General features: G+C 42.7%; 1 protein-coding gene across 4 annotated transcripts in view; it reads left to right on the top strand.

Annotated features, from left to right (window-relative positions):
* Nucleotides 1-26901, top strand: part of BEGAIN (brain enriched guanylate kinase associated) — a 242757-nt gene that overhangs the window by 101103 nt on the left and 114753 nt on the right. For 3 of the 4 annotated variants that reach the window (XM_050954143.1, XM_050954141.1, XM_050954142.1), the window contains one exon: nucleotides 21954-22043. The exons of the other annotated variant lie outside the window; for it this stretch is intronic. In XM_050954143.1, coding sequence (XP_050810100.1) covers nucleotides 21954-22043 — 90 coding nt within the window. The remainder of the gene's footprint in view (nucleotides 1-21953; nucleotides 22044-26901) is intronic. 4 annotated transcript variants of the gene reach the window in all.

Raw genomic sequence — 26901 nt, 5'->3', positions numbered from 1 at the left:
TCAGACACAGACTAGGTTTAGTTTGAGTCAGGCTGTCCCTTGCCACTGAGGAGCTGAGCAGCCCTGGCTCATCATTGCCCCAGTAAACTACTTGTCACATCATCCCATGCAGAAGCCTCCCTAATGGACTCCGCAGGCATTTCTTGTCCATTCTGCCCTCATTCCTGACTCTAAGCATGCTGGGAAATGATGTCTGATGGTTCTGTTAGTTGATACTGTCATAGTCCATAGGACTCCCCTAGAGGTTCAGTCCAGAGTTCTAGAAGCTGGCAAACTCCCAGTGGAGGTTACACTTGAAATATCTACAGCACTTGCCTCCAAGCATGCTACCAGGCATCTAGTGGGGGCTGATGTACCACAGCCCCCTCTTCGGGGCATCACTGAGATGTCAGTTATAACCCTGGTCTCAGAGATTCATACCTTTTTGAAACACTAAACAAATTTTCTTCTGACCTTAAAAACTTTTTTCTTTTCTGGAAGAGGGTAAAAGAGCGAGCCCATTTTGATGTGTTTAACTGCAGCCATTCTTTTGAGTTATCTAACTGCAAAAATGTTATTTGCGGCAGTGTTTTATCTTCTTTTGTGAATACGTTAGCAGCTCAACCCAGTTTTTCCCCCCCCCCCCCGCCCAAAATCTTCATGCTGAGACAAAACCTAGAGAATTTCAGAGCAAACTGAGTGTGTTGGAGAAAGCCAAAGAGCTACAAAGCAGGAAGGGGCAGCAGTATGGATTTTAAGGATGGGATCTTCAGTAATGTTCTACGTTGGTCTAAATTTGCTCCCAGTGAAGGCAATCGTAAGAAGTGCCATTGGCTTCAATGGCAGCAAGAGTTAGACCAATGCTGAGCATCCTGAAAAGCCCACCTGAAACTCAGTCTGAGTTTAGGGCCTGAGCATATAAATGACTGAGCTTCTCCTGAGTGGTGCTCGGCACTTTGCAGGATCCAAACTCCTATGGCATATGCTACCCTGAAGTGTAGTTAGTAGCGTGCTCCAGAAATCCTTCATATTTAAAGGTTCTCTGTAAAATGTAAGATGTTAATAATAGCATATTGTACCTAAAATAGCACCTAGCATTTAATCTTTAGCAGCTGCTATTGGAAAGGTGTGTTTAAATATTTTAACAGTTTACATCTTCTTAATGTAGTTTTAGTTAGATATTGTCAAAACAGAATAAACTAGCTGCCATCCATGACCTCCACAATTTATATCAGGATAAAGATTGAAACTCTTCTCTACTGCAAATATAGTTCTGTTGTTCAAGATAATTCCTGTCATGCTGATTTGTAAGCTAATCAAGCAGTAGTACTAAGTCCCACTTGACCACAGATTTTTTTTAATTGCTAAATAAGAGGTATTCCACAATAGCTGGCTTGTTTGTTTGGGTTTTTTTTGGTTTGGTTTTTAAAAAGGAGCAATAGTTCAGGCAGTTCAGAATAGATTTAATTGTGCACTGATTGCTCACACCTGGTGTTCTTTTGTGAAAGTTTTTGCTGAAGTGCTTTCAGAGAGTATGGGCCTTTATCCAAATACAGTAAGTAATTCAGCCCCTGATACAAGTGACCTACAGGCTTATTATTCATCTGAGCACATCCCCCACCAATCACTTCATCTAGTTTAGGAAAATATCCAGAGTCATTTCAAATTCCTCCACTAGCCACTCTTCATGCTCCTTGGGGATCAATTTCACTCATGATGCTTCCAAAACTTTTCCCCCAGGCACTTCCAGGGCCACCTTCTCTTAGATGTTCTCCAATCTACTTTTTCCCCACTGCTTGCTCAGAAGCATCTGTCTCCCACATATCATAGTGACTCTTCTATATTTTTTTCCTGTGTAATTATTTCTTTGTATAACAATAGTAGCCAGAGTCTCCAGCTGAGATTGTGCAGTGTGAAGAACCATAAATCACAACACATGGTGAGACAAAGTCCTTCTCTGGATGAATTTACAATCTAAATAGACAAGACAAACAAAAGGTAGGAGAGGATATAGAGGTGAAATGTTTTGCCCAAGGCTACATGCCAGGCCAAGGGTTTAAGACTGGATTGCAGATCGTTATTTATAGCTGGTATTAATAAAAGCAAACTTACTGTTACAACCCATAAAACAGATATCAACCAATCATTCTATAGTTTATGCAATCAAGGGACAATAAACTGTTTTTCAAATTAAAAACCTTCCACGGGAAACAGACTCTGCTAACTTAAAGTTATCTCCATTTGTTTGGGTGGTATATGATTCCAGCCTCAAATGTTAGCTACATTTTAAAACTAGTGTTTTTTAAAAAAGGATCTTTAGCAGTTATTTGTTTTATGCATTGCAGGAGCACCCAATCTTGGGTGAGGGTCCCATTGTGCTAGGTGCTATACAAACAAACCAAAAAGAGGCCCTGTCCAGAAGAGTTTACAAACTACTCACATATCCACTTACATATATACAAGCTCTATGAAAGGTTTTGTGGCGATATCAAAAAATTAAGTGCAATTCCAGTGAGAATTATCCACAGATCACACACACCTATGTACAGTATTTTAACTACTTTAGCTACAGCACCAACAATATGCTACTCGCAAGAAATTACTGAGAATATGAGAACAGCGCAAATAATATGTGAACAGGCTCTACCCAGCAAATAGATTAAATCCTGAGATGCTTATTCAGTTTGAGATTTTGCTGAAGTAAAATCAGAGTAATAAAAAATAGCTCAGTATTCTATAATTAACATTGTTATTTCTTTGTCACAATAGCATATTTCTTAAGTGGTATTGTAGGGTTCTAGATAAGGGGTTTGGGGTACAGGAGGGTGCTCTGGGCTCAGAGGGCACAGTTCCCAGCCAACAGGGGCTTCGGAGGTAGCACTTGGGGCGGGGCAGCATGCAGAGCTCCCTGGTTACCCCTATGCATAGGAGCCAGAGGGGGCCATGCCAGCTGCTTCCTGGGAGCTGCGCAGTGCAGAGGCTAGCAGGAAGTCTGCAGTCCAGTCAGCAGCCCTAACCAGAGCTGCCAGGATCCATTTTTGACCAAGTGTTTCTGTCAAAAAACTAGATACCTGGTCACCTTAATGATAACCTCTAGCAAGATTCAAAGCAGGGCTACTATGGTATTCAAATTTTTTATCAGTGACCTGGGGAAAAAAAATTACTGAGAAAGTTTATAGATAACACAAAGATGGGGAGAGTAGTAAGTGAAGATGACAGAGGTCACTGATACAGAGTAATCTAAATCATCTGGTATGCTGGGTACAAGCAAACAATATGCATTTTGCTAGAGCTAAATGCAAGGTCAAACATCCCAGAGTAAGGAGTGTAGGCCATACTTACAGGATAGGAGACTATCCTGGAAGCAGTTACTCTCAAGAAGATTTGGGGCCCATATTGGTTAATCAACTCAACATGAGTTTTCACTGTGACCCTGTGCCCAAAAGGGTTAATGTAATCCTCAGATGTGTGAACAGAGAAATCTTGAGTAGGAGGGAGGTTTCATTATCTCTGTATTTGGCACTACTAGTGCAGACACTACTGGGATACTGTGTCCAATTCCTGTGTTCACAAGTCAAAGATATTGAAAAATTGGAGAGGATTCAGAGAAGAGCCAAAAGTAGTATTAAAAGGATTGGAAAACATGCTACAGAATGGTGGATTCACTACTGGTGAGCTCCTCATGACCGGGCATAGCATAGCAGCTCTTTCCTGTCCAGCACCTCATGTCAAGGTCACTCTGGTCCGTGGTGGTCTGCCTCTTCTCATGATTCAGCCCTCCAGTCAGGTCACTTTAAAATCTCTTCCCTTGCAGGAGGACAGAATGATTTGTTGGACTTTCTCAGACCTTGTATCAGGTCTCGGGCCCCCGAGTCTAGGTCCAGAAATCCTTACACCCCTCTCTCTGGGCTCTGAATTTCCCTTATCCTCTTTCATCAGGGGACTTCCCACCACCCTCCTGGGCTCTTTGAACAAGTAGCACCTCCCAGGGATTCTGCCCAGAGATCTGTTTCCTATCCTTGTGTCAGTAGCTTGCTCCAAGCCTGCACCTCCCAGGTATCTCCACTTTCTAGGGTCAAGAGAGGGACAGCAGAGTTCTTCCCTCTCTTGTGAGTTGGGTGAAACCTTGTTATAGGATTAAGACTGATGGTGTGAACTCACTCTTCAATTAACATAACTGCAAGCATAAACCCCCTCTGAGACAAAAGCGCTGTGTGAACCCCCCAGGAGTTTTTGCTGAGTATTGTTTTGGGTAGGTGTGTTATGCCTGCACAAACACAAAGAAACTGAGAAGAGACAGGAGAGCACACACACGTGTGCCAAAAGGAGTAGCTAAAAGCACAGCAGCTGACCCTGGAAGAAAGCGAGGGGGAGGTTTGTGTGTCAGGGATGCAGGCTGAAGAGTGTGCGCTTGATGTTGGGAGCAAAATAAGTTGTTTCCTGCTATTTGATTCCTTCTGCATTCAGAGAAAAGATCTGGTACATTTTTTATAAATAAACAAAGCTACATTTAAAAAATGCTTAATTACCACCAATTTTTACTTCCAACTGGAACACACACAGGGCCCCAGACATTGACTAGTGACACATCTCTCCCTGCAGTCCCTAAAACTCTAGCCCAAATACCCCTTAGACTTTTTCAGTCACTCTCTGTTGGACATCACCACTTCCTAGTACCTCACACCAACCTTTCTCCAGCCTCAGGCTTCACTGCTCTGAGATGGTCTCCTGGCTCAAGACCCTCCAGTTCCAATAACAGGCCTCCCAGGCATCTCTCTACTTTTAGCTTAAAGGACAAAAACCCCACTTACTGCCTTCCAGGATCACCTCCCTGACCTTCTTTTTCCCCCTTACCCTCTGCTCCTTCCTTTAAGAAGTCCCAACTCCTCCCCAGCTGCGTTTCATCACTAATTATGCCTACCACCCCTTGCATGTGCCTCCCAGTGGCCTAACTGGACTCAGGCTCCTGTTAGACCCTGATTAACAAGTGTGGGGTTTACACACCCTACCACACATGCCTTATCATGAAAGACTCAAGGAGCTCAGCATGGGATATACAAAGGTCACAGGAACACCTCTGTATCCCAGAACTTGAGTTAGGCTGTTAGGATCCCTATACAATGAATGGGGAGAGATAGATGCCTTAGACTGTAATCTAGAAGGCCAGCACCCTAGGAGGGGATCTGCCTAAACTATCCGATGGGAGATGCTAACCAGAGGGGTTTCCTAAGCCTGCCCATCTTTTGGAGATAGGTGCCTAGCTCTGCTAGCGATCCACGAAATGCAGGAAGACAGGTGCTCAGCCACCTACATTTCATGTGAGGCCCAAAACAAAAGGGGTAGGAAGGAGCAACCCCCTTATGACCTTTAGCCTAGTGGCTGTGGTACTCAGGATGTGGGAGGCCCCCAGGTTAAATCTCCCTGCCTCAGGGAGAGAATGGGTTTGAACAGTCAACATATAACCTCTTCTTAGGTAAGTATCCTAAACACTAGACTATTAAGTCCTTCTAACTCTTTCACTGGCCCAATTAATACTTAATTGTCTAATTAAAGTGAAAGAATTTCAATAGGGGAGACTGACAGACTATTCCATCATCTACTGGTTAGGGCACTTACCTATAAGGTGACTGATACCTATTCAACTCCCTTCTCCCTCTCAGGAGAAGACTTGAACCTGGGGTCTCCCACATCCTGGGTGAATAGTCTAACCACTAGGTGAAAGGTTATGGTGGGAGGGGGGTCCGCCTTCTCTTTTCTGTCTCCCCTCACTGGCTGTTTTATGTAGGCTCACCTGAACTGCCTGATCCCATATGCATTCTCAGAGACCACATTGTGGATCAGGCCCCTGCATACAACTGAGGCGGACAAATGTTTATCTTTCCTGGTTTGTGAATTGCTGTGGGCCTTAGGTGGCAGATGGGCATTTGGATGCCTATCATGAGGCAGCAGTGCACATACCCAGCCACCTATCTCTTGCTTGAGTGCCTAGAGAAAGGCTGGAGTGCAAATGCTCACAAGAAAAAAAAATCAGGGTGCTTAATGAATTTAGGCACTTATAGGGTGAGAGGGCAGCTGACCAGGAGTTTTGTGGATCACAGTGGTGCCTAAAAACATGATTTAGGTGCCTAAGTCCCTTTGTGGATCACACCCTCAATCTACCAAAGAGAAAGAGGTGACTTTATCACATAAATACCTACATAGGGAATAGAAATGTGATAATTTGCTCTTCAGTCTAGCAGAACAGTCTAATATATCCAATGACTAGAATGTGAAGCAAGACAATTCAGACTGAAAATAAGGTGCAAATTGTAAAAAGTGAAGGTAATTAACTATTGGAACAACTATCCAAGAGTTGTGGTGGATTCTCCATTAATGAAAATTTAAAAATCAAGATTGGATATTTTGGTCAGAAGGTCCAGTGACCAACTGGCCTAGTGGTCAGGTTGTGGACTTACAGTTTCTGCCAGGCTAGACATCTCAGAAAGGGCCCCTGAATCAACCCAGTGTGCTTTGATTGCTCCCCCAGAGGTTCGGTCACTACCAGGTGGAGGCAGGGCAGCTTGACCCAGGCCACCCATTCCACCCATCCAACCCAGTTATTGAACTGTACCAAATTATGTTTTCCCCTGGGACACTTCCTAGCAGTCTGGAATGCCTCCGGCTAGGGTGTGGTCACTAGCTTAGTAAATTCTCCTGGGTCTCTTATGGTGTGTCTACACAGGGATAAAAAGATCTATGTGTGGCCTGGGCCAGCTGACTTGGGCTCACAGGGCTCAGGATCTGGGGCTGATAAATCACCATGTAGATGTTCGGGCTCGGGCTGGAGCTCGAGTTCTGTGACCCTGCAAGGGTGAAAGGTCCCGGAGCTCAGGCTACAGCCCAAGCCCAAACATCAATACAGCAACTTTTTAGCCCCACAAACCCAAGTCATCTGACCCAGACTAGCTGCGGCTGTGACACAGGTCTTTTTTTATCCCAGTGTAGACGTATGTGTTTGGTGGGGAAGGGGAAGAAAACATACTTTTAGTGTCCTGTTGAATCAATCTCATTTCAGGTTTTCAGCTACCAAAGCTATCAAGTCTCTGCTGCCAGAGCAGCCTTTACAAAGCTGTTGCCACTCCTGGCACAGCTCTCAGCATCAATCTTGCTTCCCAGTGCCATATGCAGCTCATTCCCACCCCTCTTTCCTGGGTTCCCAGTGTTCTTTTAAACTGTTCCTCCACTAGGAGCATGCCCTACACCTGTTGAAAGGTGGGGCCTCATTAGCCCAGTATTGCCCTATTCCCAGCCCTGGTTCAGCGTGGGGCCTCTAGACCCCATCTCACACCCTCCCACTCAGTTTCTGAGTCACCGGGTCTACTTGGGTTAACAGTCCCCCCATGAAAAGAAGTCCACATTTTTGTGGTCTTTATTGGCTTGATGCAGTACTTCAAAATAGTATGGCTGCAGGGACCAATTCCACTAGATGACTCAGGGGTTATGATTCTTCATGGATTGTAGCCATTGGAGGGGCATGTGATCTGTCACTAGCTGGAATGGTTGGCCCCATCGGGAACAATGCAAGGTCTCCACAGCCCACTTTTCCACAGAAGCCTTATTCTGTCACTGAATAGGCATCTTCTTGGGACAACAGCTTCTTGCTGAGATATAGGATGGGATGTTCCTCTCCCCCTATTTCTTACAATAGTAAGGCTCCAAGGCCGTCATCCAATGTGTCCATTGTAAAGTGAAAGGTTCTGAAAAGTCAGGGTGAAATAAAATGGGTTCCTTCACCAGCTCTTTTTTTTTAAATCCCTGGAAGATCTTGGCACAGGTCTTGATCAACCAGATCTGCCTGAGTGAAACATCTTTTACTAAGTCTGTTCAGGGTGTAGCTATGGTGGCAAAATTGGGTATGAACCCCCTATTGTGCCCCACTTGTCCCAGAAGCATCGTATTTGTTTCTTCATAGAGGGGTTCAGGTATTTTAACAAGGCCTTTTACCTTCCCTAATAATACGCATAGTCATGCTCCACCCACGGTGTATCCCAGGTAGTTCACTTCCCAGTTGGCTAATTGACATTTATCGGGGTTAGCCATCAGCCCAGCCTTGTAGAATGCTTGTAGAACTGCTGTGAGGTGTTTTATGTGGTTGATCCATGTCCCGCTCTAGATGGTGGTATCAAAATAAGCAGCCACATACTATGTTGGCACAATACCTTATCCATTAACCTCTGGAATGTAGCTGCGACCCATGCAGACTGCAAGGTGTTATTCTAAACTTGAATAAGCCCAGGGGCTAGAGAAGGTCATCTTTTCCCTGGATTCAGGAGCAAGGGGGATCTGCCAGTTCCCTCTCAAGTTAGGTCAAGAGTGGATGTGCCTGGGCAGCCTCCAGACTCTCCAGCAATTCATCGACCTGTGGGATTGAATTTGGATATTGTATTCATTTTTCAAAAGTCAATGCAGAACCATGTTTAGCCATCCTGTTTAGGCACAAGCACTATCAGACTTTGCAACCTACTGTGTGACTCCTCAATGACCCCTGTGACCAACAGGTTCTGTAGCTCTTGTCACACAGTCTCCCACATTTTTTCTGGTTAATGGTTGCATGCTTTCTCGCACTTTCTGGCTGCATTCAGTCTCTATACAGTGGAACACTGGGTACATGCAGCCTGGTTCGTGCCAAAAAAAGCAAAGATGAATGTGCTGATGAGTTTGCATATCTGCTCTTCCTGCTCAGGTCATAAGCCTTCCCTGATTGATATGGTCCCCCAACAGAAGAACCATCATGGCACAGGGGCCATATTCAGGCTCAGGAGGGAACAGAATGATGATGAGTCCCTCCCATTCTTTCCATACCTTCAGTAAGTTGACATGATATATTTGGGTTGCTTTCCTCTTCCTAGGCTGGCAAAGTTCATAACTTCACTATTTCAAAAGGCCCCTGCCATTGGGCCAACAGCTTGGATTTGGAGATAGGTAGCAGAAATAGAACTTGGTCCCCCAGATACAGGTGCCCTTGTTACAATTCTTCTCCTTGTTGCTCCTTCAACAAGTTCTCCTTTGCAAACTCACCCAGGGATTTTTGCTTCTCTCTTAATCATAATAAATACAGTATTGAGTTGGTGGACTTTGACTCCTGCCCCTCCCACATTTCATGACTCAGATCTAATATTTCCCAGGGTTGTCTCCCATACAAAAACTCAAATGGGGAAAATCCTGTAGAAGCATGGGGATCTTCCTGTATGGATAACAGAAAGGAGGTTAGGAGCTGATCCCAGTAACAAGAATGGGAGGTCATGAACTTATTTAGCATCGCTTTCAAAGTTTTATTAAAAATGCTCCACCAGCCTGGCAGTCTGTGGGTGATAAATGGATGTTCTTAGAGGTTTCACCTTCAGCAAGTTGCATAGCTTCTTCAGTAACTGTGACATAACACTGGTATGTGAGTATCTTGTTAGGAATCCCTATCCAAGCAAATACTTTCATCAACTCGGTGGTGATGACTGCTGCCTTCATAAGTGGAGAGGTATCAAGGGTAGTGTGTAGTATAGTGCATTATCACTAAGATATATTGGTATCCTGCTATGCCTTCCCCCCAACCCCAAAGGGCTTATTAAATCCATTCCTACTCTTTTGAATGGAGACCTACCATAGGGAAGAAGTAATAGAGAGGTCTAAGAGACCTTCCTCCAGCTTTCCCACTGACATCTGGGGCCTGAAGTGCACTAGTCCCACACTTCCTGGTGGACATCATACCAATAGAATCTTAGGGTCACCCTTTTCAGTGATTTTCCCCATCCAAGATGTCCTCCACTGGGTATCACTTAGGCCAGCTTTAACATCTCCCTTCAAAACTTTTGAGGAATGAGGGGTTGCATCCAGACTTGCCCCATCTGTGGGTCTTTCACCACCTGGTATATTTTTTTCCTTTGTAATTTAAAGTGTGGCCATTGTTTCAATAATCATGGGTCTTGTACTTCATCAGTGACCCGGGTGAGCTGTTCATAGGCCTGACTCAATGTCAAATCACTCTGTTGCTCAGCGATGCAGTCAGCTTAGCTCAAAAGCAGGTTGTGTCAGGGGGTGGGGTATGCTGGTCCTTAGCTCAAGCCCCTGCAGGACATCAGCAGGGTCATTGACTGGTGATGTGGAACTATTACCCGAGGACATTGATGTTCCTTCCCCTGGGTCATTGTCTCCAGCTAACCTGATCAACTCTGGGGGTCTCCTCTCACTGTGTCTTCTGCTTTTCCCTCTTTCCCCTCTGGGATCTCTCCCCTCATCCTAATCCCATCATTTCCCAGGTGAACTACCAGTCTCGCCCAGTTATCACAGGGTAGACTAAGTTCGGGGCCACCTCTAGCTGAGTGGTAGCTGTATGGATCTGTATCATTACCTGGACTTACCTTGTGGGTATGGATGTACATCCCCATGGATGTATTGAAGGAGTATAGTGCCCAAAGGTTCTCTCTCACCCCCAGCTCTCTGACCATTGTCTGACTACAGCCCATGTCTATTAATGACCCCCATTAACCTATACCAGAACCACCAGTTTCTCTGATCCCCTCTTGCAGGGTCTGGATTTGACTACCAAAACCTGTCCATACTTACAATCTTTATACAAACAATCTTGTTGGAAGTGGACTGGTTGACTTCACATGAAGCAGTTGTCTGACTGGGGCTTGGAGACATTCCAATTGAGCTCCAGGCAGAAGAGAACTTGCTGCCCAGGATTCTTGCTGATTGGCCATAGACACAGTGACACTTGGAAAGTCTGTAAAGAATAAGGCAAGACACTGCAGGAAAAGGAAGGATAGTTAAGGAAGTTGACTGCCATGCTGGAGAATTGGATTCTATCCCAGCCTTGGCCACAGAGTTCTTATAGGATGTTGAGCATAACCGCTTAAGCGGAGCCTTTAAACCAAAAACTCTTTCACACAAGGTCACTAAACTGAATGTTCTTTGTTTTCTGGGTGCACAATGTAAGACACCTGCGACCAGATCTGCAGAAGAGCTGAGCGCTCACAACTGCAACTGAAGTTAGTTGGAGCTGTGCTATGAACAATATAGAGTACTAGAAAAATGCTAAGCACCACTTCTTGCAACTTCCCAGGAATCCTTTGTATCTCACAACTCAGAACCCTCCTCACAGGAGGAAACAAACAGAATCAGCATTAGCAAATTTACCACATTGCCTGCTGGTGACTTATTACTGCTCAGCAGATTCATCACAGTAGCTTTACCTGTAACACCTCAGAAGACCTTTGATCTTAACCTAAACTATTCTGCTTTCATAGCTTTAGAAAGCTCTAGAAAACAGAACAAACATTAACACTCGAAACTAGGACCCAGATCCAGAAAGGTATTTGGTCTCCTAACTTCCATTGAAACCTTTGTGGATCTGGACCTAGGTGTCCGCAACTTGGCATATCTACTATTAAAATGACTTAAAGATTCAAGTTTGTATTGAAATTTGGAAACAGATCTAACAAGCTTTATCAGATTGAATAAATGCACTTAAAGTAGCAGACCAGTGTTAGTTAAAGCAAAAAGGACTTTTCTTAAGGGACATAAATAGTGCTGTATAAAAAGTATATAAATAACAATGTCAGAGCTTGGATTAATCCTGGTAGCAGATGTCTCCCTATAATATATGTGTCCATTCACAGCCCCTTCATTTCAAAGCACCCCTCAAAAAAGTAGTCAGTTTAACACTGCCCTAATATACGGCCTGATTTTGACGTCTTTACTCCTGGTAACTAGTAATGTACTGCCCTATTCCTTTTGAGAGCAAGAGCAAGGGTGGTAAAATCAGACCAATTACTACTCACTTTGGGTATGTCTGCACAAACAGTTATTCACCTAAGCCTTGGAAAGACAGAGAAAGGAGCAGCTGTGAAATATCTAACCCTCAGGAGGCAGGAGAAACGCTATCATCCTCTCTGTGGCTTGTAAAAATCTTCATCTCTCTTCTTGGATACCAGGAATAGTGTTTTTGGAAGAAGAGTGTATGAGTCAAACATCTTTTATGCTTATCAGAAGCCTCAGGTTTTACCCATCTGCAAAAACTGGGGATTTCTCTCTTTTACATTGTGTTTTCCTCTCCTATAACATTGTTAAATATGCTAGTTGCAAAGCAGCTCTTCTGAGTCTGTCCCAGTCATAAACAGGTCTGTCGTCTGCCACCTCAATAAACAGAAAAGCAGCTATTTGTTCTTGCAGGACAGTGAATTAATGTATTGTGCATAGTAACGAGCAAATATCTTGGACTTGTTTGCAAAGTGACTATTGATCTCAAAGTATCTCATGTGGTTCCTGGCAGCTGGGTTGGAGACTGTATTCAAAGTAACATATTGAACGCACTAGGCCAATAGTTTGCCTTGTAGAATAAGTGAAAACAGGTTATTACAGTAGTATGTAAGACCTAATTTGACATCAGGATTTGTCTCAGTGCCATCACCCACAGAGCAGGATGCTAAGGAAACTGCTGTGTGGAAGAGCCTGGAGACAAAGAATCAATAAAGATATGAAAAAAGAGAAGGCTCAGAAAGATGAATGATATTGTTAGGCTACAGTATAATAATACAGTATTTCAAAATAGCAATCAGGAGGTTTTATCTGCATTTAATCAGGCTGTTTATAGAGGAGGACATTTTTCATGCAGGAAATAACATTGGCTGTATACTATAACTATAAAACTATTACTTTTAAGTAGACCATGCTGGTTATATTGTTTTAGCAGCTAGTCCTTTATGGAGAAAAAATGATCACTGAACTGATAACATTTTCCATGTTTCTCCCCCCCAAAAAAAAAAATTTTTACAATTTCTTATGCATGACAGATAACGTATGTATATGTTATCACTGGCAGACTAGAAAAGCACACAATTTCCCATGTAAGTTAGGAATGCTGCTAAATTCATTTTCATATTTATATGCCAGGCAAATAAATAAATTGTATAATCACTCATTATCTCTCAACCTTGCACTTGCGAATTGGATTAGAGTGACTACAACTGACACTGATTATCTGAGACAGGATGTTATTAAATACCTTTGGGGGAGTTTTATAAGCCGAGATCTGTCACATTTGGAGCAGAGAGCATTTCTCTGTATTAACTTGTGTATGAGTGATTATGCAGGACTTACTAGCAAAGCACTGAAAAGCAACAGAGAGTAAAATTAATATTTCTCCATTGTGTACCAGAACATTAATTTGCTTATTTCCTTAATATGCTTTCCAAAGCATATTTGCACGAAAATGCTAGCTGTGTGCAATACAGAATGCATGGACCTAGCATTCCTAGGGTAGGTTCTCTTCCCACATGGACGTTAATGCTATATCACTTTCATTTTGTACTAGGTTTGGCAAAACTTACTAGTGCATTTTTAGCTATATAGATAGATTTGTGGCAGTCAACTTTTTCTCTGAGTTTTGGGTTCATATGAACTGCAAAACTCAAAAGGCCCCATGTAAAGAGAGTCTCTCTGGGGCATCTCCCTAGCCGGGCAGGGGCCCCTCACCATGCCCAGTTTCCACCACAGGGTTGGCCTAGTACAGGCCACAGCCAACTAATCCTGGTAGTGGCCTCGCCTTTGTGGGTCTGCTTATTTTGCTTGGGGGGTGGGGGGAAAGCAAAAGCATAGGTCAACACAAACCAAGGCCCTCCTGGAGTCAACAACTGCAAGGCACCACCTTACTTCACGGATGTCTGGGTAGCAACTTTGCTGGGGTCCTTAAGGCTGGGTATAGCAACATAGAATATCAGGGTTGGAAGGGACCTCAGGAGGCCATCTAGTCCCACTCCCTGCTCAAAGCAGGACCAATCCCCAACTAAATCATCCCAGCCAGGGCTTTGTCAAGCCTGACCTTAAAAACCTCTAAGGAAGGAGATTCCACCACCTCCCTAGGTAACCCATTCCAGTGCTTCACCCAACTGCAACCGACACACCAGCACACTCCCAGCATGACTGTTCCATACACTGGCACAGCAGCTTTCATGCAGACATATGGATGAATTTTAAACTGCAGCCTGCAACTTTTATTAAATTTAAATACAGTGGAGGGGCACTACCTGCCCATGACCTGTAATCTCCTATACCAGGCATTTAGGTGGTTCCAGTACAAAAGTTACAGAGCTCCTAGCATACAACCCATAACTAGTTTGGGAGTTACAGGGTTCCTATCATATAACCTGTAACTCACACTAGGGAGACAGGGCATCGACTATATAACCCATAACTCAGGGTAGGCTCTCCTCAGCCTACTCCCAAGGACCCACCTTGTTCTGAGTCCTTAAACCCTCCCCCGGCCAGAAAGACGGTGCCCTCAGCCCATGAGAGCTGCAAGGTCTCACCCAAGCCCACAAGGGCCAGGAGGTCTCACCCAAACTCATGAGCCCAAGGCACCTCAGCAGAATCCCAGTTTTTATTTCTGGGAAACCATTTATTTTATCCTTTTAACCACACTGTGAACTAGCCAAAAGGGGGCGCCAGCAACTAGCTTGGGCACACATACCTAACCAGCCCCCTGGTATCACAACCCCCTGGTATCACAACTCCTGCCCAATCCTTTCCCACACATTCCTTCGCCATATGTCAGCACCTCCATTTGGCAAACGCACACCAGGCATATCAGACTCTGAGGGCCTATTACCAGGGGATACCAAGCCCACAGTTAGTCCTTCAGCTGTCACAAGCCAGTGTTATAGACTTGTTGAGGCCATCACCAGTAGATCCCAATTGACAACTGGTGAGCTTCCAGAATCTGTCAATCTGAAATCGAGACGAACCATCGGCAGACACCATTACCCACTCCTGGGACTTGCACGAAAAAGGATGTTAAAATACAGGCAGTGTAAAATGAAGACCCTTGCCAGTCTCCTTATCCAAGTTAGCAAAATATCTATTTATAATATGAACCATGGACCTGTGCATGGTTGAGAACTGTTCCACAGGGAGGCAGCCGTGACATATTTCTTCCTTTGGGCCAAAGAATGGCTGCTTGTAGTATCCTAGAGTGGAACGGGGACTCAATCAATCACTGAGGCAGCTAACCTCTGGGCCACGGGGATACCACAAACACACTCCCTAGAAACCAGGAGGGAGATGGGTGTGGGAGAACCAAGTCTCAAATTCACACTCAAATGTTTTGAGGTAACAAGGTAGAAAGGGGGGCATGTAAAAGCTCAGTTCCATAGGTTAAAATGACTTGGTATGGATTTTTGAAGGCTGTATGCTGGATTGCTAGCAGAATGTTTACCATGTGCATAGTTGACATGAATTTATGAAAGGCAATGGCAGAAAGGCTATCCAGGCAATAAACTTGTCCAGGCAATAAGTCAGTGGGTTTCCCTAGGATGCCAATCAGCACCCTAGCTACACCCACTTCTGTAGGGGAGGTGATGTGCCAGTATGACAATGATCCTGCTATATCCAAGCCAGCCTTATGGACTCATCTAATACAAGTGTGAGGAACCCCAAATGACTCTTTGGAACATTATGTGTGAAGTGGATTTCCCACAAAGTGCCTGGAGAAAAGGTTTGCTTCAAGCAAGTCTGTTTCAGCAGCCTGCCTCGGCCAGAAGTAACACAGTGAAAGCAGGGAACTGATCAGTCAGACTATATCCCCATCCAAATGGAGTGAAACACGGGTCTCCACCCAAGAGAGGCAATGACTGTGGAGCCGGAATCCTAAGTGTGGGTACCCTTGCCGAACTCCTAAAGGGAAATACAGGTGCAGTTGCCCTAAAATTGTGACATATAACCAGGAGCCATTATCCAGAACACAAAGTTCAGGTGGCCTCATGACTACCTGCAGTTCCGTCAGTGTAATTTCTTTTGCCTCTTAAAGAGTCTCTGTCAGTGCCTTGACCAATTCCAGCTTCTCTGCAGGTAACCTGGAAACACAACAAACTGTGTCCAGTTCAATGCCTAGGTATGTTACAACTTTGAATGGGACCGTCTGTTTTTTCAATGGTGAGGGGGGAACCCCAAGGCACTCAGCTAAATTTGGAAGTGTGTACTCACCATTGTCTGTCCCAAGTTTTCCTGCAAATAATAAGTCATTGAGATGGTGCACTAAGTGATTCAGGCCAATCTTGTATACAATCACCCACTCTTTTGTAAGCAGCACATGATGCTGTGCACCCCATGGGCATAGCTTTATCAAAATAGTAGTCACCTTCAAACTGAAATCCTAGCAAATTACAGTCTCTGAGATGCATTGGAAGCAACCTGAATGCAGACTTGATGTTGCATTTAGCTAACATCACCCCAGGGCCACATACCTTGACTGTGGCTTCCTCTGTATAAGATGAGAAGTATCTCATCCAACACGGGGGGGGGGGGAGTCTATATAGTAATTTACCAATAAGTCCCAAGGGTAGGACAAGTAGTGAATAAACCTGTATTCCCCCTTCACCTTATTCAGTACCACACCTCGGGGAGATATGCACAATTCCAGCATGGGAAGGGGCCTGCCACTCTTCCTGTAGTACTCTTTGCCCTTATGATACACTCCAAGCCTTTAATGGACTTCAAGTTCTCTGCCCTGCAGTGGCACCTCACTCCCACATGGGATTTGAAAACCAGACAAAAAATCCATTTCATAAATAAGCTGCGTCCTTTTTGTTGGGGTAGTTCAGTAACAAATTCCATAAACCCCATCTCTTAATTGGAGAAGGAGCCTTTCCCATGGTTACTGCTGGCCAAAAGAAGTTCCATGTGGCCCCTGGAAGCTAGGTAATGCTAGTCATTCCACACTACCTTCCCCCCCGCACAACCTGCCCAATGGGTGCCAGAGACTTCAAGGGGGTGTAGAGGAGCCATCTGATGTCCCACAGCAAGTAGACTCATAGACTTTGAGGTCAGAAGGGACCATTATGATCATCTAGTCTGACCTCCTGCACAATGCAGGCCATACAATCTCACCCATCCACTTCTATAACAAACCCCTAACCTATGTCTGAGTTATTGAAGTCTTCAAATTGTGGTTTGAAGACCTCAAACTGCAGAGAATCCTCCAGCAAGTGACCTGTGCCCCATGCTGCAGAGGAAGGCGAAAAACCTCCAGGGCCTCTGCCAATCTGCCCTGTAGGAAAATTCCTTCCTGACCCCAAATATGGCGATCAGTTAAAACCCTGAGCATGTGGGCAAGACTCACCAGCCAGCACCCAGGAAAGAGTTCTCTGTAGTAACTCAGATCCCATCCCATCTAACATCCCATCCCAGGCCACCGGGCATACTTACCTGCTGATAATCAAAGATCAATTGCCAAAATTAGGCTATCCCATCATACCATCCCCTCCATAAACTTATATCTGGCTTTAAGACTAAGCTCGATATGTCTTTTGCCCCCACTACTCCCCTTGTAAGGCTGTTCCAGAACTTCACTCCTCTAACGGTTAGAAACCTTCGTCTAATTTCAAGTCTGAACTTCCTAGTGTCCAGTTTATATCCATTTGTTCTTGTGTCTACATTGCTACTATGCTTAAATAATTCCTCTCCCTCCCTAATATTAATCCCTCTGATATTTATAACGAGCCATCATATCCCCCCCTCAACCTTCTTTTGATTAGGCTAAACAAGCCAAGCTCTTTAAGTCTCCTTTCATAAGCCAGGTTTTCCATTCCTTGAATCATCCTAGCAGACCATCTCTGAACCTGTTCCAGTTTGAATTCATCTTTCTTAAACATAGGAGACCAGAACTGCACACAGTATTCCAGATGAGGTCTCACCAGTGCCTTGTATAACAATACTAATACTTCCTTATCTTTGCTGGAAATACCTCGCCTGATGCATCCTAAGACTGCATTAGCTTTTTTCACGGCCATATCTCATTGGCGGCTCATAGTCATCCTGTGATCAACCAATACTCCGAGGTCCTTCTCCTCCTCTGTTACTTCCAACTGATGTGTCCCCAATTTATAACTAAAATTATTGTTATTAATCCCTACATGCATGACCTTGCACTTTTCACTATTAAATTTCATCCTATTACTATTACTCCAGTTTACAAGGTCATCCAGATCTTCCTGTATGATATCCCGGTCCTTCTCTGTATTGGCAATACCTCCCAGCTTTGTGTCATCTGCAAAGTTTATTAGTACATTCCCGGTTTTTATGGCAAGGTCAGTAATAAAAAGGTTAAATAAGATTGGCCCCAAAACCGATCCCTGAGGAACTCCACTAGTAACCTCCTTCCAGCCTGACAGTTCACCTTTCAGTATGACCCGTTGTAGTCTCCCCTTTAACCAGTTTCTTATCCACCTTTCAATTTTCATATTGATCCCCATCTTTTCCAATTTAACTATAATTCCGTATGTGGAACTGTGTTAAATGCCTTACTGAAATCAAGGTAAATTAGATCCACTGTGTTTCCTTTGTCTAGAAAATCTGTTACCTTCTTTAAGAAGGAGATCAGGTTGGTTTGGCACGATCTACCTTTTGTAAAACAAGTGTCTCCTTCCTTCACTACTGAGGCTGTCCCCCCTTTCACCGCCAGCCCCATCGAGTTCCACCACCTGTTGAGGCAGGTGAGTGGCATTTAGGTTGCCACCAATCCCTTATTCAGGGGAAATTCTCCAGGCTGAATCTCTAGCTAGTTTAAGTTCATTTTGTGAATTGGAGAATCCAGTCCAGTGGTTGTGGGTGATTCCTTGTGAAGCTTGCAAGCCTTGCTCTTTCATTAGGAAAATGTTGGCGGGGTTTTTGATTGGGTTTGTTGGGGTTTTTTTATTAAACTCATTGGTTGACAAGTGTCACTAGTTTTGGAAAAAATCTTTGACTGAATTCTCTTTGTTGCCTTTGGAAGACATTAAGAAGCTAGTTATTTAAATGCAGTCTCCAGTTATGTACCCATTGATCTGCAGAAACAAAATGGAGGCTGCACTGAGACCTCTTTCAAATGCAGGAACTTAATTTATACTCCTACAGGTTTGTTTTTTTTCCCCCCCAATCACCACTTGATAAGAATGTGAGCACAGAAAGAAGTACCATAAGTGTTGGTGTATATCAAGTAATTAATTAACATATGTTAATTAATTAAGAGGCACAGAGTGGGCTGGATAATCACAGCAGGAAGGCAAAGACAGAAACAATCAAACATAAGATTGACAGCTCACTAAAAAAGCACTCAGCACAAATGTACAATAGAAAATAGACATTTCTCCTTGCCTCCTTTATTAATTTTCAGGTTTGTCTAACCTGTAAGATAGTGTGATGGAGAAAAATCCACTGAATCTCAGGCTGTCCCTTATTTTTACATCCTCACAAATGTCTGCCCACACATGATCCATGTCAGACTCCAAACTAAGAGAAAACAAGCTTCTCAGAGGCTGTGAGCTTTGCTCTTTTTATAAACCCTGTTAATGTCAAGTAAGTGGTAGACTGTGCCCGTCTCCTATTCAGCTGAGCAGGGAAACAAGGTGTATAAGCCCCCTCTCCAGCATTTATACAATCCTGCTCAGCCAAGACAGACACATCCTGCTCTTGGGTCTGGTGCAGAACCAGCCTAGATGTCTTGAATACTTTCTTCTTTGCACAAAGGGGTGGAGAGGGGATATTCCTGTGGCTCCACCCTCTTGCTGGCCAGAGTAGGTGTTCAGGCATGTACAGAGAGGAGAGGGAAGGAATGTAAACTACACCCTTTCAAAGGCTGCTGTAATTTACCTCATTGCCCCTCAGTTTCCTCCCCCTTTCAGAACAAGAGGGGAGTAGGGTTTGATTGTGCTGAGGGATGTCTCTGAGATGCCCCCAGTGCTAGTCAGTCCTGAGGTAGAGCAGTTTATGTATCAGCACCTGCTCAGGGCTGTGCCTAAAGCATCATCTATCCCTAACTAATTGCAACAAGATTTCAGAGAAACAGGAATGTTTGCCTGAAATGAGTTACTGGTGGCTAAGCCATAGCACCAGTACTTATTCTCAAACAAACAAGAAACCTCAGCTGATCCAAAATAACAAAGTTCTCAATGTTTAATCAACAGCTGAAGCATGACAATATCTAGAAACTAATAAGTCCTTCTCTTATTTACACTGGAGTATTTAATTTTCAACACGCCAGCATGGTTAGGCGTCGTTTCACTTATTATTCATTAAGATGCTAGAGTATTGGAAGCATACCAGACCATATCGCAAGATAGCAAAACTACAGCAGTTTCTTCAATCAATTGTTAATTGTGAGATGCATATAAAACTGTCCTGTGCATTGGTTACATTAGAACATCAGCAAGATTATTCCCTCATCTATAGATCATATAGATTTTTCAGGGTTCTTTTAAAGCACTCTCTGATCAGATTCTTCTGTGTGGTGATACATAGCTAGCATTTCGCTATGGAGTTAATAGATGCTTTGCACAATTCTTCAATTTCAAAAGGGGAACTTTCATTTAAATTCTAAGTTAAATGGCAGGCTGCGGCCCTTATTTTCACAAGTAAAATAATTCTGCTACCCACACACTCAAACAATGGGTATTATTATTATTATCATAGGGTATTAGTCAATGTGCGTAAATCTTGTAGTTGATCTTTAATGGCTGCTATAATCCAGAGGGATTATTTTCTTTAATTATATTATTTGCTTTGGCAAAGTCCCATTGAGCCAAATTCTGTCCTCAGATTTATCTACATTAATCTGGAATGATTTCACGGCCTTGACTGAGCAAAATTTTATTATAGTCCTCCCTGGGAATTATCTGAGGAAGGCTTTAGGTCCTCAGGATTTGGCACAAAGCTACTACTATAGTAATAAAGTATACTTACACAGTGCTGTTCATCATGGTATTCAAAGTACATCCCTTGCTTTTGAGATGTAGCTGTTGCCAGCTTCACTTTACCTTAACAGCAGCAATCAGCAAGGTTGTCCTTTACATCATTGTTCCAGTTCTGTTCATTCTCAATGCAGGGTTATGCAGGTGCAGCAATTACACTCTGTTCTATATATGCATCCCACTACGTATAGAGAAGCCTACAAAAACACATGCTGATGGGTCATTCCTTATAATACTAAGTGCTCTAATTATGAACACTGGAAAGTAGGATATCCTGTACACGTTGTCATTAGCCATCAGATACACTACAAGCTATATAAACATTCTTGGTTGTTAAATATGAATCGTAATTAAGTGAACAAAATCATGGTTTTTGTTTCCATGCCAGGAAGTATTAAGCTGCATTTTTAGGCATGCATGAGAACAATCTGGATTCAGCTTGTAGGGCCAAAGCCTATAGTTCTTACTCAGATATTACTCAGGAAAACCTCCCATTGACTTTAGTAGAAATTTGCCTAAATAAGGACTGAATAGAATACTGGGAAATATCCAGTCTTCCCAGTACTGCTTGATGTTAATGTTGGGCAGTGATAAATATTGTACAGGAGTACCTGTTGTCCTTTCGTTGGCTCTGAATCCACTTCTGCTGAGTGTTAATCATGGTTTATGTTGCTTGTTCAGGTTTATTCGCTTTTGTATTTTCCATTTTCAGCTAACATTTTACAGCTATTTTTCTGCTGCTGTTGGATGCGCACAGTACGTGGAATGCGGAACTTGAATCTCAGCCCAGATTTAATTAAACATACCACTGCCACAGTGCACACAAGTTACTTTGTTGGCCCAATTGATACAAAATATATATCTGTTTAACCTCATGTGGTACAGTGGAATTATAAAGACCTAATTATTGAGCGGGTGCTGCTCTAATGAAGTAAATGAGAATGCACCCATTTAGACCCAGGGTGAGTTTGGTCCTACAAATCTTTTTTGTGAACTACAAAAAGGTCTCATGCAAGATAACCAACAAAGATGTGGGTTGAAACAACTTCTTGTGTTTAGATTTAGTATTGCTTTACAGTAATATAGTGTGACTTTCAATACATTACTTAAATATCTAAATTATGTCATAAGCTGCTTGTAAACAGGTTGTCTAGCTAGGTTTCCACTCAGATGTCTTATGAGCCATACCTAGCCATGGTTTATCCTCTATTCATACTGCAGGGTACGAAATTCCTGGGTGCCAACTTGCCTATGGCAACCTAGAATTCTCCAGGGCAGGCTCGCAAAATCTTCACCTACCCTCTGGGACAGGTAATTAAAAAATGATGTTTTGTTAAGTTATGCTTTCTTTCTAACTTTCTCATGTCAGTAACTTGTTTCTTTTCTTCACATCAGTCTTTAGTTGCTCACACCCCAACTATACAATATTTCTGAATCAGGGAAGTAGCAGCAAATATATTTGATAGTATTCTAGGTGATTGTCTCATGGCAGCTTGTAGTAATTGTTGCCAATATGTATAAAAGCTGTGGTGTTTCAGATTCCTGCTATTAGTTAATAGCTTTTCTATCAGTGTGGTTATGAAAATACATTCACATTTCATCCATTATTGGTGCAACAGTAATTTGACCAGGTTACATTTCTTAATTGCCAATGTTTATATATTTCTAGATCTCTTTTGTTCTTTTTTATCCTCTTGGGCTCCATGAGTCAGGTTCTCTCAAAGAAATAGGTGCATAGAGGATGAAAAGATATGCTGGAGATGGGCTTACATAGAGCAGTCATGATTAATTTTAGCTTGATGTTCCTATATAGCACATAGTATAAAGTAAACTAAACTAATGGCTTTTTCCATTTTTTCCACATATTTGTCTTTCATTTTCTCCTACTATCTCCATGGATTTCTCCTTCGTTCCTTTTGCTGGTATCCACCCAACATCATTAAAAGTTGCTAGTACCTAGAAGTGAAACTGTTCACTCATCCTGTATAATTTTCACTGGGACAAATATTCATAAGACAAGAAAATAATGATAGGTTTACCCTTAGGGTGTCTTGTTGCAATATGCAGATTTTCCTCAAAGAAGTGTTGTGATTTCCCAACCTTACAGAGATCTTAGTGCAAGAAAGAATATATATAGGATTCTTCCTGTAATATACAGTGTGCCAAGAAGTATCTGGGGTACTGAAGAGGGGGACTAGCCATTTGACATTTGGAGAGAAGTAGACTTCCATGAGCGGCAAACATGTCATATATTGGTGAAGCAGTTTAAATTACAGTAGATATTTTCTAATCCTTAAATTCACTGCAAATGACTTCTATTTTTACCATGGTCCAGATATGAGAATAACTTTGCTTCATGGCATTTCTGCTTCTTGTCCTGGCTGAAACCAGGAAGTGACCAACGAAACAAAAATTAAGCAACATATTTCAACCCTTATAAAAAGAGAGTTTGAGTTTCAATTTGGTTTGATGTTTGGGAATTCATTTTAATCAGAACTAGTTTGCCCACCCATAGTGTAACCATTCAGCGTGATCTTACATGTGTTACTTTTTAAATGGATTACTATCATGGAGATTGGAGGGCTTGACTATGGTATAAGGTTCAGTATATAGCAGTCTTGGTTTATGACCAGATAACCAGTTTTATTCTTATAATGCCTGCTAAGCACACCTGAAATTCACTCACTGCCCATTTGTAGTCCTTAGTTTCTAATAAAAATGTGCTTTCACTTAGGGAAAAAATGTCACAGCTGGATTTCAAACACTCCCAAGTTTTAGGATATTCAGATTCTGGATTTTGGATCAGGCCATTTCTAGTTCCTCCAAAAATGTTTAGCAACTTTTAAATGGAGCAGAGTAAGCCTAAAAGATGATGCTAGTATTATTGCATGAGCATCTGAAAGAACTGCAAAATGAACCAACCAAGCAAAAATAATTTTGTGATGATAAAACCTAAAAATAATTATGAGTTTCAAGTTAAATACTCCCAAACCACATACAAACTGTTCAAAACTTAGTTCTTAAAGCATATCTGGAAATCTCACCAGAATTGGCTTTCTGGTTGTATTTTAGGAGTTCTGCTTCTGGTTGGGACTAGGAAGTGCATAGGTGTGTGAAAATGAAAGATACTAGCTATAAAAGTTGTCAGAACATGTAAAATGTGGGCAGATTGAATTTTATCAAACCTGGTTCACCCATGATTAAAAAAACAAAACAAAACACTCCAGTCACTTCATAAAGAAAAGTCTCTTTCGCACTTCAGAGAGCACAAAAGTGGCCCCTGTACTAAGTACAGTACTGTAGGCTGCATTTAAGTAGTAAGTATCTCTTGGCAAAAGGCAAATTCAGGCCATTTCAGCCAGTTTCTAATAAAAACATATTAAAAAATTAAGCCACTTTAATCAGTACATGAGTTCTTGCAGCCACTGCCTGGGCAGGGCTGATGGAGACAGAATGCCTGGGCAGGAGCTTGCCGTACAGTGCTTTTCACACCTGCTGATGAACAGCGCTGCATGTGCTCACCTGAGCATCTGCTGCCAGATGTTAGCCCTTCTGATGCCATGCTACAATCCCCTGCTTGCTAACCTGGCTCTCTACTGCTAAGGGAGAGCTATTGACTAGTCCTTGTCCCCAGTGTATCCACACAGGAGAAGACAGAATTTAGTCCTATGCTGAAAATCCAGTTGAGCTGAGTGTGTAGAATAAAACTGCCCACTGCTCAAATAATAAGTCATGACACTGGAACGGGAGGAACAGTTGTTTGAACTGATTTCACAACATGCTGAGCAATGGCAGACTTGCTAGAGGTGTACTCATTTAGATTCTTGCAAAATAGGAAACATGTCAGTTTGCAAGTCCTAAAAAAGTGCAGCGCAGCATCTAAAACAAAGAGGTGAGGATCAAAATAATGAACTAACGATGGCAGCACACATCTGATTTGCCATAATAGCAAGTTGATCACCTAGCTGAAAATCATTTGCAAATGTCAGCAAACTGAAGATATTTTTAAATACTCAGCTACACAGATTTCATTCAGGTAACATTAGGGGCCATTTCTGCCCCCAGGTAAGCTCTCAATACTCCCATTCAGCTCAGTAAGTATTGTACACGTGTAACTGAGAGCAGCATTAGTGCCCAAGGAATCTGAATTACTTTTTACAGGACATAGATTGTTCAGGCTAAATGATGTTCTTTAGCTCACCCCATCAAGCGTTGGTGTTTCTGGTGTCTACGCACTGGAGATATATTGTGTTGCCAAAAACCTTGCACAAAAATCCCTATTATTCATCCTCTCTCTCACAGCATGCTGCTCTGACTATAGAGCACAGCCATTGTGCGATGGAGAGCATAAAATAAGAACAGTCCTATAGCAGCTGCCAGTAGAATTTCAGCAGTTACCAACAGTTACCACCCAAGATATCTGAAATGCCACTGCTGTTTCCCATTCCAGGCAACAGCTGTATTGCCTCTGATCCCATTACTGTTGGCAGATGTTTACTTTCTAAAGATTGATTCCTGTATAGTCGCATTTTGGGTACAACACAAATTGCTTGTGTGGCTTTTGCCATGAAAGGTGACCAGAGTGCAAGTGTGAATAATAAAATGGACAACCAGTTAATGAAACTTATTAATATATAGATACACTCTACATACAGGGTATGGGGAGAGGAAAACATTGCTCTTTCTAACTCCTCCTTACAGAATCAACCTAAGATGTTGTCTCTCAGAGCCAGAAGAATATAGCTACAAACCCTCTGTAAGTGCCTGACATGAAACAAAATTTGATGTCTTCCACTGTTGTATGCAGTGTTGTTGCAGCTGTGTTGGTCCCAGGCTACTAGAGAGACAAGGTGGGTCAGGTAATATCTTATTGGACCAACTTCTGTTGGTGAGAGAGACAAGCTTTTGGGCTTGCACAGAGCTCTTCTTCGAGTGTGGATATTGAGAATGTTTCCCAGACCTGAAGAAGAGCTCTGTGTAAGCTCCACAGCTTGTCTCTTACCAACAGAAACTGGTCCAATAAAAGATACGACCTCACTCATTTTGTCATTAAACCAGCAGTCCCTGGGGAAGCAGTCAGATGCAGGTGAGCTTTAAACTGAAATAAAGAAAACAGGAACAAGGAGAAAAAACAGAGGGGAAAGAAGTTGCCAAATGTGGGAGATTGTACCCCTCCATCTATCAAGTTCTTTGAATCTGGCTGCTTTATCTGAAGTAGGACAGGAGCTGATTCTCTTTCCCTATGCCACATCATCTTTCCATAGATCTTCCCTGTCCTTTTAAAGGAAGTGATAAAAGAAAAAATTCAATGTGCCTCTGTTCATGGCGCTTCACTGATCCTTACCACGTACTGAATTCTGACAGGCATGCACCTTTCTGCTACAGAAAATGAACATTTAAGACAGACACAAAACAAAATGGGGCAGTGTGTGGGTGATCAAATGAGCTTCTCCTTAGCAAAGCCATAATAGTGTTTTAATGTAGCTGTCAAGCTATTCTAGATGGATCAACAAAATAAAAGAAAGTCGAAGAAGAAGGAAGAACCATTAACATTATTAGAATATGGTGTTATATGCATGAGAGCTGATGTGGCAGGTCTTCCTTAGTAATAGCCTGAGGGAGTGGAGGAAGTACTTATTCTTAACTGCAAGCCAAAGCGGTCATTGACAGCCCCTCTCCCCCGTCCCAGAAGTTGTGTCAAAGTGATTTGGTGTGATTTAGGGATGCTTTATGAACTGCCTAGAGAGCTTCCACTTAGCTTCCAAACTGTAGTGGCAAAATAGAGGTCTACCTCAAATTTTGCTATCCCCATTTCTTCTTATTATTCAGGACTTACTAGCCTGGATTCCCTAGAAAAATAGAAGGCAGATCACTGGCTCGCTCTCTGACACTGGAGGATATAAAAGGTAGTCAATGTTCGTACAACTTAAACTGACTTGCTACAGTGACAGACAACTTCCCAACAGTCTGTTAGGCAAGTTGAGCTATTTGTTACAAATAAATGATCTGAGAGACTCAGCCCTTTTTCTTCTTTCTGAATAGTCCTTATGACTGCAAATGTATTTTTGTTTTTCACACGTTTTTACCAAATAGTTTATGCAACCATATATCAGCAAATAACCAAAGAGAACAATTTGTGATGCTCGATGTGCGATTGCTCATCTAAGTC

This window comes from Gopherus flavomarginatus, chromosome 5 (assembly GCF_025201925.1).
Source record: "Gopherus flavomarginatus isolate rGopFla2 chromosome 5, rGopFla2.mat.asm, whole genome shotgun sequence".
NCBI classification, from domain to species: domain Eukaryota; kingdom Metazoa; phylum Chordata; order Testudines; family Testudinidae; genus Gopherus; species Gopherus flavomarginatus.
The sequence above is the reverse complement of the archived record's forward strand: the minus strand, read 5'-3'. Positions and strand labels throughout refer to the sequence as shown.